Here is a 12686-nt window from a genome sequence, read left to right on the forward strand (position 1 = left end):
ACTATTCGATTTTGGATTCCGATTTTCAAACCTTTAGAAAAATATATAGAAGGCCTCCAGACTGAAAGATTTATCTCAGCAATAAAAATAATAACACTCCGTAATAAACTTCACTTTTTTTTTATTGATGTTGACAAAAAGCATATTTCGATTTATTATTATTAAAAATGGTTAATCGCGCTGGATCGGTAAAACTATAATAAGTCGCAAAAGATTCGCTTAATACAAAAGCCGTCGCCTAAAATCGGTTACCCTTAAGTATGCTAAATTATATAAAAGAATACTTAAAAAGCTGTGACTACAAAGGTGATTCTCCACTCTCTTCTTCAGATATTTGGTTTTGCATAAGGAAGCCAAGGGCGTACTAAACCTATAAAGTATAATCCCAAATTCACTGCGGGTCGATTGTAAATAATGCAAGATGCGAACTAAACTAAAATGAAAACTTGGTAAACCTTTTCTAATTACGTTATTATTACGTTATTACGTGTCAAATCGAATATATAGCAATTATATATATGCCAGTATACACCTTGTATATATAGGGAGTTGTACACACGTTGAAAGGCCCGATCTACTCGAAGTGTATATATATGCGATACATTTGGCTACACACGGTCCGGAGCTCCGGGGAGATCCTTCTCTGACTGTGACTTGGATTAGTTGGAGTTACTAGGAGTTGCGCTAGCTCTAGCTTACAAAGTTTAGGGACTACGAAGTGTGTAAAGTGGAAGTGGAGGAGAGTAGTGTATTGAGTATATAGAATATATATGCCTGTTGCCTCCTAGCCTAAAAACTCTTTGATTCTTTGATTTAACTCTGACTCTAGCTCCTTTCTTTGTGGATGTGGACCTGTGCGTCTCTCGTTCCAAAAATGCGTAACAAATACAGTCCGTTTCCGTTTGCAGTCTCCACACTTCCTCTCCTGGCTGATATCGATCGATCCTACTTCCTGGCAACCCCCACCACTGGCAACTTGGACTTGGATGCTGATACTCCTCCTCCCGCCGAGGGATTCGGGCTGTTGTCGAAGGTCGAGCTGCGCAGGAGCGTCGGCCTGCCTCCGTTTCCGTTGAGCGTGCTGGAAGATTTTGTTTTCTGAGTCCGCAGATTGGACGACTGCTGCTTCGTTTTGGCCTCGTCCACGCGCTTCCAGATGTTGGCAATGCGGCTCTGGGCCTGGTTGATCTTGGCCGCCGCCGCTGCGGCTGCACTGCCTCCGTTCAGGTTGGAGTTGCTGCGGGAAGGCGGCGTGGTGGTGGAGATCCGCGAGGGAACCACTCGCGTGGCGGAGGTGGACTTGGCCCCCGCCAACCGCAGACTGGTGTTGGCCCTTTGGGGCGTCACCCGGCGCACGGGAGCCGAGCCAATCCTCTTGGGAGAACCGTGTTTAGAGGGGGAGTCCCCGCTGGATGCTGCCTTCTTTGTGGGCAGCTTGGAGGCGCGATGCGTGGGACTGCTTTGAGTGGGCTTCGCCTCCACCACGGGCACCTGGACATTGGAGTTCGTGGGCTCGTCCTTCACGAAGGTTCCCTGCCGTTCCAGGCGAGGAGCAGTAGGAGCAGGAGCAGGCTCCGTCGTTGGCTTCTTCTTGGCCGGCAGCCTGACTCCCGCCGCGCCACCAACCACACTCCTCTTGGCAATCGTGGGGGAGAGGGTCTTCTTCTTGGCCGCGGAGGCGCCGTTGCCACTCCGCTGGCTCTGCATGCTGTAGGGCGACACGTAGGCCGGCTTCTTGCGACCCCGCACCACCTTCACCGCCGTGGCGGGCTCCAGAGTCGCGGGCTTGGAGGAGGCGGGGGACTTGAGCTCCACGACCGGCGGCGGAGGAGGCAGCTGGGCGGGCTCCTGGCCCTCGCAGGACTCCGTCTCCGAGTTCTGGTCGCACTCCGGCGACTCCTCCGCCTGGGCCTCCGGTTCCTGGCCAATGTGGATGTCCGTGATGAAGGTGAACTGCTGCATCATCGCGCGGATGGAGGAGAGCTCCTCGCTGGGGCAGTCATCGCTTGGCGGCTGGATCAGCGCCAGCGGGCACTCGATCAGCTGCGTCTTGTACCGCTCCGCACTGCCCCTCCTCCTTCCATTGGCCCGCGGCGAGGGCGTGGCCACGGGGGGCACGGCCGCCTCCACGATCTCGATCTGCAGGGTCTCGTTGGCCTCCAGCGCCTCTATGCCGTGCTCGCTGCCATGTTGGCTGGTGGCTATGGTGTAGGTCTTGTAGCGGTCCTTGGTGAGGCGGCGCTTCTGCTTCGGCGTGAGCGAGCGGCGACTGGGCGAGGGCGTGGATCCCTGCTTGGGCGTGGACTCCGCCGAGCTGTAGTCGTTCACGGTGGCGTCCTCGTCCTCGTCGAAGCAGCTCTGGAGAACGGTGAGGGTCTGGTCGTCGCAGGCGGTCTCGTAGTTCGAGACCGAGATGGTGGTGGCCATGCTGCAGTCCTGCTCGCCGTCGGCCACCTCCGACTGGATGCTGTCCACGCTGATCATGGAGTCCAGCAGCTCGTCCATCAGCGAGGGCGGCTTGATGTTGTCCAGCAGGTTGCAGCTGGAGTTCACGCTCTCCGCACTGCCCGCCAGATGGCCCAGTGCCCTCCTGGCCACCAGGTTGGCCGGGAACATCTTGCGCGCGAATCGAGGACTCTTGCTGGGCAGCTGCTGGCGCAGGGAGCTCGGCTGCGATTGCGAGTGCAGGTGATCCTGGTAGCAGCTGTTGAGCGACTCCATGCCCGACGGTGGGCGCACGTTGTCCAGGTCCAGGACGTCCAGGCTGTTCATGCTGAAGTCCATCTCCGTGCTATCCTCCTCGGCGGAGGTGGCTCCAGTTGGAGCCGGCTGGAGCAGGTTCTCGGCCAGCGCCCGTGCCTCGAACGCGATCATCGTGGAGTTGGTCATCATGGAGGCGCTGGTTCCGTTAAAGAGCAGCCGCTGCGGCTCCAGCCGGACGCCCGCGTTCTGCACCTGTCCGCCCAGCTGGAAGTTGAGGCCGCCGGACGATCCCGAGTGGCTTTCCCGGTCCTCTACTCCGCTGACCAGCGTGTCCGTCTCGCCCTCCAGCGAAGCGGGCTGCTGCTCGTTCGTGGGCGTAATCTCGACCAGCTCCCGCAGGGATCTCGCCTCCGTGGCGTCCTCGTCCAGGCTCAGCGAGGCCAGCACCGGAGCCGTTTGGCTGACGCTGGGGAAGCTGACGTCGTCGGGACAGGTGTGCTCGTTCCAGGTGTTGTTGCTGCTCGAATTCTTCTGGCTACTGCTGTTGTGGCTGCTGCTGTTGTGGCTGCTGCGCAGCTGCTCCGCCGAGGTGACGAACTCGAGGGTGAGCCGCTCCACGGACCTAAGCATCAGGTCGGGGTCCTTGTGCCGCTCGTTCCCGCTGGAGGCGCACGGCTCGCTGGCTGGCGCGCTGTCCAGCCGGACCATGGTCTCCATTATGAACGACTGGTTGGACTCGTCGCTGGAGCGGTCCTCCGCGTCCAGGTCCTTAGACCCAGTAGCGGTCGCGGGAGCGCTCGGACTCGCGTTCCCCGGACCGGGAGCTGCTCGACTTCTTGCTGTGTCGGTGGCGGTGGCGATGGCGCCGGTAGGACTCGGCAGGATGGGGCTGCTGCTCGACAATTGCGGCTGCCGCTGCTGCTGCTGCAGTGGATTGCTGTGACTGCTGGGATTCTGCTCTACGTCTGGAGCTGCTGCTGTGCTGGGAGCACTTGCTGATGTAGTAGCTGCCATTGGGCGACACGGTTCCAATGCAGCCGCAGACGTAGCCAGGACGTTTTTTGGCACGGCGCTGATCTTCTTCGAGATGCCCGTGTTGATGCACTCCTGCAGCAGCTTCTCGTCCTTGCGCTCCCGCTCCCGCTCCCTGTGGTGCTGGTGATGATGGTGGTGATTGTGGTGGTGGCGCTGCCGCTTCTGCTGTCCAGAGGAGGGCAGCTGCACCGGCAGCGAGTCGAACTGCTTGAGATTGGGGTGCGACTGGGTGCCCGCGGCGCCCACCAGGGGCTGCTCCTCCAGCTGCCTGGCTCTGGCGCCCGGCTCCTTCGACTTGTACATCCCCTTCAGGATGCAGAGCTCGAAGAGCGACTTCGACTGGTTGTCGTTCGAGTCGCTCGAGTCCACCGAGCTGTACGACTCCTGCTGCTGGTGGTGCTGATGGTGCTGGTTTCCTGGTTGCTGCTGGTGGTTCCTGCGCACCGTCGTCGCCGAGCTGAGCGAGCTGGCCGAGGTGGCCGCATTGATGGCTATCGGCTGCGAGGAGCTCAGCGAGCTGGAGCGCTTGCCGTTCGAGCTGAAGCCGAGATTCGACTTGGGTCTATTGCAGCCAGCGGCAATAGCCTGAAAAATCATTGATTTATCTTTGAAACATTATTTTATTTAGGGGTTTCAACGGAAGATTACCTGACTCAGTAAATTGGTGTCGTCCTCCGAGTCGATGGATAGAGAACTCAGCGAATCATCTTGCCAATGCGGCGGCCTTCGGTTTTGCTCCTGCCTGGTGGTCTTTGGATCGGTTCCGGGTTTCGGATTCGCGCTCGATCTGTGGGGGAATCGAGGGATTTAAATCGGAATGCTTTTCCATCAGATGAACTTTTCTAACTTGAACCATCGCTTCACATTAAAGCAAAACATTATGATATATTTAAGATTGAAGGGGTAATACTTTAATATGAACATTAGCATCAAAAGAAATCACCCAATCAATTTGTCATTCTTATAAAAAGCCTACTATAGTGTACAAACTATCTACTCACGATATTGTTTCCTTGAGCTGCACGGCTGGGCCAACCAGACTGGATCCCACCGTGAGGTTGGACAGGCCGGAGACCACGGAGAAGTTGCAGGGGCTGTCCTCCACCAGGAACTTGTTCATCTCGTCGGCGGAGGGCAGGAAGCCGGACAGTGGGTTCCCGCCGCGTCGCAGCATGGCAATGGGATCTGGATTCCGGTCCGGATTCGGGATGGAAACCCCTTCGGAGGGGGGCTTCTGCATGCCATCGCGGATGCACTGCTGCAGCAGGCCAGCTGCTCCGCCGCAGTCTGAGGCATTGGAGGACACGTCGTCGGACAGCTGGTGGGTGTACATCTGTGCCTGGCCACTCGCCACCTCCTTCGGCTCGTTGGAGCTCATGGAGATGGCCGACAGGTTGGTGTTGCTGGCCACTTTGGAGAGCAGGGCGGGAGTGTCCTCGGTGCAGTAGCTGCGGATGGTCTCCTCGGCCACATCCACTTCCGGGTGAACGGGCGTGGACTTCGCAACCTCCGCAGGCTTCCGCTGCATGCCCATGTTAATGCAGTTGGCCAGGAGCAGCTCGTCCTCGTTGTCCTCCTCGGCCACACTAGGCGGAGCCTTCTCGTCGTCCACGATGCTCAGGTTGCTCAGACTGGTGGCCGAGGAGAACTGGGCGGGAGTGTGCTCCACGTTGAAGCTGCTCAGGTCGTCCTCGAACACACTGCGCAGTGGTTGCAGGCTGGCCGGGATTGCGGCCGGGGGAGAGTCCGCATTCGCCGCCGATCCAGCTGCACTGTTTCTCCGCGGGGATTGCGGCATGCTCTGGGTGGGCGAGTCGGGGATCTCGGAGGGGGAGATCACCCCGCTGGCCAGGCGACTGAAGTCGCTCACCACCGAGCTCTTGTCGTCGCAGTTGGCCACGTCCACGTCGGGGTCGTGGACCAGGGAGTCCATGGAGCTGCGCCGCGAGAACATCAGCGGGGTCTCCAGCGCAGAGTTCGCCTGAGTGGGGGGCTTGGCCAGGTTGGCCTGCTCAGCTGGCTGGGATTCGTGCTCCTCCTGCTTCTCCTCCTTCGGCTTGGGTCCCACGCCCGCCTGGTTGGCCTTGCCCGACTCGTCCAGGCTGCTTAACGAATCGTAGCGACTGAAGTAGCCGGGCGTTCCCTCCTCGCAGTAGTTGATGGGCTTCTCGGGAGTGTACGACCCCGATCCGCACTGCGAGAGCTTGGGCAGCTTCTTGGGAGCGCCCTCCTTGGAGGGAGCCTCCCTCACCTCCGGCTTGGCATCCGCATCCGCATCCGCCTTGGCGGCCACCCGCAGGTCGGTGACGGAGGCCGCGTTGGATATTACGTAGGGGGTGTCCTCGGTCTGGTAGCACTTGACGCTGTCCTCGAGGATCAGCAGGATCTCCTGGCCCTCGGACTTCGCGGGAACTGCCTCCGCGGGAGGCGTAAGAGAGGAGGAGGTCTTCTGGGCTCCCGCCGATCCTGATATGTCCATGTCCGACTCCAACTGATCCAGCTGGTTCTCCGCGTAGCGCAGGCTGAAGTCAGTGGGCTGGTCGAGGTCCGTCTCCTGATATGTGGACACAGTCTTGGCGGCTCCCTCGCTGTATTTGGCCGAGTAGTCGATGGGCTGCTCCTCGGTGGCCTCCGCGTCCTGTTCCATCTCCATGTCGAAGTCGGTCATCTTGGACGACTTCCCCTTGCGCTGCGCATCCGAGGCGGAGGCGGACCGGATGAGGTGGTCGTAGGCGCAGTCCGACTTGGCGGAGTACACCGAGTCGCGGCTCTCGCTCTTCGTCAGCATCGCGGAGCGGGTCAAGCGGGGCACGGATGCGGCTGGATGGCGCCTTTGCGAGGCGGACGTCGAGCGCTCCTTGGCCAGCTTCCCTCCGGAGTCGAGGTTCTCGCAGGTCTCCGCCGTGTGCCGCTCGCCCAGCTCCTGCTGCAGCGCCTTCGCCTTGCGCGCCTCCAGCGTGGGCAGCGCCTTCAGTCCCATGGAGCGGGCGATGGGGTCCAGCTGGTGGTGGTTCTGCACGGCCGGCCGGAAGTTGAGCAGGTTCTTCAGGGCGGAGGAGCTGCCCTCCGAGATCATGGCGTGCTTGGAGTGGATCAGCGAGCGCAGCATCGGCACCGCCCCGTTGTCCCAGAGGAACTTCTGGTCCTCGGGCGAGCGGGCCGAAAGGTTCCACAAAGTGCCGCACGAGTTGCTCACTACCGTGAGGCTCTCCGACTTGAGCTGCTGCAGCAGGATGGCCAGGCAGTTGTGCTGGCGCAGGATCTGCCTGTAGGGTTCGCACACCGCGATGTGGCTGGACACGTTGCGCAGGATCCCTCCCGCGTTCTCGATGATCTTGAGCGTCTTGCTGGGTCCCTCGTAGCTGAGCATGCCCACCAGGAAGGCCAGTGCCCCCTCCACGGCGCAGAACTCCGCCTTGTTGGTGCTACAGTGAGCGGAGAGGTTCCACAGCGCCGAGAGGATGGCCTTCAGCGTGTTCTCGCTGCGGTTCCGCATGGCCGCCAGCGCCAACGCGGTCACCGTGCCGATCTCGTTGAGCACCGCCTTCATGCTGCTGTCCGCCCGCCAGGAGAGGTTCCGCAGCACGCTGGCCGTCACCTGGAGCAGGTCGTCGGGCGCGGAGTCCAGCTGGGCCACCAGGGCCTCCATGAACGGCTTCTGGCCGCAGAGCAGCGCCTTGTTGTTTTCGTCCCCGAAGGTGAGGTTGGTGAGCGCCATCAAAGCGTACCTCCTCAGCGAATTGCAGCACTGGTCCTCCGGCTTGGGTCCGTGGACGGCGTGGTCCAGGTGGACCAGGTTGGGGATCGCGTGCAGCGCCCCCAGCTCGCACATGGCGTGCCGGTGCTCCTCGTCGAAGCTGACCTTCATCAGCGAGGAGATGGCCGCCAGCGGGTGGCGGTCCGAGTCGTCCGCGATCGCCTCCCCGCCGCTCTGGAGCAGCGTCTTCAGGAAGGAGCAGTAGTCGACGATCTGGTCGAGCAGGCGCAGCACCTTCGCCTCCCTTCTGCCCGCCTTCTCGTCCGGGTGGCCGTGGACCACGTTGTGCAGCGCCTGGGAGGCGCACCGGCGCACCTCCTGCTCGTTGTCCGCCGAGTGCATCATCTGGACGAGGAGCGGCATGCAGCCGGAGCGGCGAAGGGTGGCGCAGCTCTGCGCGTTCCCCGACAGCTCCAGGAACTTCTTGGCCATCTCGAGCGGATCGTTGGAGCCGAGCATCGAGAGCAGCGAGTAGACGCACTCCACCTTCGAGCCAAGAGACGCCTCCACCGCCGCCGAGCTGCTGTACCGCTCGTCGAAGCTCGTTGTCCAGGCGGCTCCCTTGGGCAGTCGGCCAGCGGGAGTCGCCGTGGCGGGGGAGTCGCCGTCCAGGAAGCGGGAGAGCGTGTAGGAGGGCTCCTTGCTGCGCGAAGCTCGCCCTGCGCTGGCCGGGGATCCGCCGTTGGTGCGCGGAGGCAGCTCCTCCAGCTGCTGCTGCTGCGCCGACTGCCGCTCGAAGTTGCGGTCCAGGCTGCGGTGCTCCCGCATCTCGCGCAGCTCCTGGGCCAGCATGTAGTCCGGCGGAATGGGGTTCTCGTCGAGGAAGTGCTTGGCCGGCTGCTTCTTATTAACGGCTCCGGATCCCAGGGGTAATCCTGCTCCGCCGCCGCCACTCTGGTAGTGGAGCGTGTTGTCGTCCTGGGTGAACTCCTTCTTGGTGTAGCCGCTGGCGGCCAGCTCGTAATCGCTGACCTCGCCGTCGCGCTCGTACTTCTTGTCCATCTTCAGCTGCTCCCCGGAGCTGGTCCCATGGAACATGGGCTCCTTGTAGTCCGGCGGCGGTACGGCGTCGTAGTCGAGGAAGTGCGGCTTGCGCTCCGGCACCGCGTCCACGTCCACGTCCACGTCCTCCAGGCTCAGGCCCGCGATGCCCTCCTCGAGGTCGGGAGTCAGCGTGGGCTCCAGCATGGTCAGTGGGGATCTGCAGCTGGAGCGGGAGCGGCTAAGGGAGCGGGATTCGGGATGCTCACTGCGCGGAGTCAATGCTCCATGGCCTGCAACGGTGGGAGATAGAGTAGATTGAGTACAGAGTGAGAGGGACTCTATAAATTGCAATAGACTTGGTGGTGGCCGGGCCAGGGCGTGGGCTAATTATAGCCACAGCCGCAGCCGCCTTTCCTGAATCCGATGCCTGTAACAATCCGATGGGCAAGGGTGGAGTAGAGGGGAATCGGATGGCCAAGGGGATACCTATATCGAGTGTCAGGTGTGGGCAGCGCTCAAAAATGCAACCGGATAAGGCGGGGATGGGTTTCAGGTGCCTTGTAAAGTAATTGCAAAAATAAACGAGGAATATGATATGTACTTAAAAGTTGGAAAACCTCTTATTCAAATATCAAAAACTTTTGAACTGAATAACGACTTAAACTATTAGGAGCCTACACTTAACTCATCACCAGCATATGACTCGCTTTATGATCGATTGTAACTGTGCCAGCTTTATGATATGATAATCCCAACACGATAATGTTATCTGAAGAGGGTGAGGTCACTTCCGAAGGGAGATCTCAAGTTCAAAGTCCCTAAAATCGAGTACTTGTAAACCATCAGGTTTTAATTAGTTAATCAACTAAGAAAATTAGCTGACCCTCTTCGCTTGCTACCCTTTACTTTCTAAGCGAATGCATAATTTAAGAGCCGCCCGAAAGAATTCGTCTGTTGTTGCGGCAGGTTCTCTTGATTGCCTGCTCTATCGCGCTGTAACTTAATCATCGGACCGACTTTCAGGTAGTGCCAACAACAATGGCAAATAATCAGCTAAATCATTATCATGATTAGCCGAGCTGGCGCTGCATCTTTTAGAAAGTTAGCGGCACACGGCGTCGTCTTTGCGGAATTTCCAGTGCATGAAAAAAAGATACAGATGCGTTTTCAGCAGATATATTGCTTTTGATATTGTTGGTGTTTCTCTTGTTATTGTTGTTGTTGTTGCTACACACTCTGTTCGAGTACAAGACATATTTCTCATTTGAGCTACCGTTGAATTATGTGCAAATGCAATTTGGTGCTGCACTTCTTTTTTTTTAGTTGTTATTGTAGCGTAAAATTGAGCATGGACGGACAAATGTGTATAAATATGTATGTGCACAGAGAGAAAATTCTAAATAATTTCATTGAATTTTTATTTCACAAGTAAGTAGATTAATGGAAAAAAATAATACTTTTTTTACTGTGCCGACAATCCCAGCCAAAGTGGATCGGGAATGACCCGGGTCGTGTACCAGTTCTCGCTCCCCACAAGTCAACTTGTTCAAGCTCCAATTGGCAAATTAATCAAATTTTAATTGCGACCAGCATAAAGAGAAACAACGAAAAGTGGTAACCGCAATTTGAGTGGCTGCGAAATGCAAATCGCTTGTGTAACAGCGGAAATGCATCCATCGAATCCACTCGAATCGGAATGGAATGGAATGTTAGATTGGCCGGCCAATTGGTGGCCAATCATTCATCATTCGAGTGGCTGCTTGCCTAGGCCTTCACCCAAAATTAACTGTTGTAATCAGACCCTTGATAAGGCGGCCCCACTGATTAACACTTAGCAAGAGTTCCGCGGTATCTATGTATGTTCGTAGTCTTTAAGAATTCAGAGGACGAACACTTCGATGAATCAACGATCCGCGAATTAGAAGAATCAGCCCCATATAGATCCTATACTATATACTATATATACATGGGGCTGGCAAGTGCCACAAAGAATGCGAAAACATGCGTCACTCGTCTAGCCAGAGAGCCAGAGCTCTATAGTTCCCCCAGAGACGACTCCTCCTCGAGTCATTAACCGGGCAGCAAAGCACATAAGGAACCCTCGCACAATGGAGACAATTCAGCTCTAAACGGTTTGAGTTTGCGAATTCAATTGGATGGCTGTGGAGCAGGCGACTTTCAAAACTATCCCACGCTTTAAAAAAAACATTTGGGGATCATGAGTAATTGCAAATTAGAAAGTGAATCAGATCGTTTTAACCTCTTGACAAAAACAAGACATTAACATCTAAGTATCACTTACGTTTGACAAATTTAAAAGAGTGGAAGGCGGGCAAGAAATTTGAATAATTAAATCAAGATGAGTGCGATTCCTTTTATGGTGCAGCAATAAGGCAAACTCAGTTTCGTTTTATTCTAGTTATGTGGTCTATAAGATTAACCTTTACTTAACTTAGTTGGGAGAGCTACACATACTGTCTAAGAGGGTGAGCAAAAATGGATTTGGGGTCCGAAACCGGCCATTTTAGAGGGTAAAGTACTTCAAAGAAAAGACTAAGGGTAGTTTCATCTCATCATCCCCTATACTTTTATTCTCGAAAAGTACAAACGGAAAACGATACATCAAACATGAAATACTTTAGCAAGGCAGGAATTTAAGCCCATCAAGTCAATCAACTATTCTGCCCCCCAATTCCCCGACGCCCCCCACTGTGCGGCTCTTCGGTATGGCACACATTTTGCATACCGAATGGTTTATTTGGCGGCAGAATTATCAAAGAAAGAAGAATTGAAGATTTACAGGGGGGATAAAGAGGGGACGATGAAAGCCGAAAGCCATTAAACAGGCGCACAGGGAAATATGCGCAATAATATTAAATAATAAAACTACACACTATACACTACTAACTAACTACTGCCACTGTACTGATTCATTCGGTTTAATGAACGCCGCTTTGTTTTGTTGTTTTCTTGTTTTGCTGCCTGGCTTTACGAGTTGTCTTTGCCGCGAGATGATGATTATGTAAATTGTAGAAAAGTAAAAGGGAAACTAAATACGGGCGCATGCAGTGTGGAATTGTGTTGTGTTTCTGTTTCCAGTGTTTTCGGAGTCGTGTAAAACAATCGAGCGTGCAGATATTATTGTATTTTCCTTAATGGGCGTGCAGCCGAACTGCGGTGATTAATTATGCTGCGGTGAAATGGAAATGGAAGTGGTCGAAAATAGTTATCAATTAGGCGTGCCACAATCACTTGCAGCAGCGGGAAAACGGGAAAGAAAACATTGAGCAGTGCGTTTTCCAACTGATAAAGGAGCACCCACACACGCACGCAAACACACGGTGACACCCTCACTACTGCGCAGACGCATTCTGATTGGGACCTTTATTGATTTTTCCTGCGGAAGGAATCAGCAGGGAAACAGGAATTTCGCAGATAGCCCATAAACACACAAATTTATCACTTAAATCTCCAACATACACACACTTCTGCTATATAAGGTTTTAGCTTATGTATTCAGTAAACATTCCGCGTTTATTGTCACGCCAAAAAAGAACATTTCCAATTGGAAGAGGCAGCGACAAAACTCCCACACACACAGGCAGATTCTCCAACTGGCGTACCTTGACTAAAACAGTTTCTCCTCTTTTTTTCGCCCACCAGATGACACATATCACTTTGTTTACCCACAGATATCAACTATTTGAGTTCTGGGTTCATTTCGCGACAAAACAAATAGGAATCGCGCCCGAAAGTCCGCTTATCAACAAAATCGCGACCAACCGCGGCGAGTTGTGTGACCGTTGTGAAAAATCTAGTTGAAAAACAAGGGTGTGCCCGTCTTCTTGTTCATTCGAAAACACCTTACAATTACTATTGGGCAGTTACATTACAGAATGTCGAGAACAGAAAAGAATAAAATTTAAAAAATATTTTTGATTTTCTACAACAGAACATACTGTCTTTGCTTTTATGAAAAATGTACAACAAAATGCACTTTAAAGGAATATATTGGCACTTGACTATAAAGTTGTCTGGATCGAAGCCAAGGTGCTATAATTTAGCCGTGTTTCAAACCAACTTTCGACCAATTGGAGACTTCAACCAATGACAATGAGAATTAAAAACCTTGCTGGATTTTTTAGTTTGAATTTAACGCTAGCTGGGAGAAAGCCATATCTCCGACTGGTAACTCTAATTGGACAGC

General features: G+C 54.9%; 1 protein-coding gene across 1 annotated transcript; it reads right to left on the minus strand.

Annotated features, from left to right (window-relative positions):
* Nucleotides 1-104: 104 nt before the first annotated feature.
* On the minus strand, nt 105-12271 carry LOC108097589 (adenomatous polyposis coli protein). The gene is made up of 4 exons (XM_017199986.2): nt 12103-12271; nt 4740-8769; nt 4387-4525; nt 105-4323 (listed from the first exon to the last, which is right to left on the minus strand). Exons 1-4 carry the CDS (start codon nt 12149-12151, stop codon nt 946-948), a joined length of 7596 nt encoding a protein of 2531 aa, XP_017055475.2. The 5' UTR covers nt 12152-12271; the 3' UTR covers nt 105-945.
* Between the last annotated feature and the right edge of the window lie 415 nt (nt 12272-12686).

This window comes from Drosophila ficusphila, unplaced genomic scaffold (genome assembly GCF_018152265.1).
Source record: "Drosophila ficusphila isolate 14025-0441.05 unplaced genomic scaffold, ASM1815226v1 contig_791, whole genome shotgun sequence".
NCBI lineage: Eukaryota > Metazoa > Arthropoda > Insecta > Diptera > Drosophilidae > Drosophila > Drosophila ficusphila.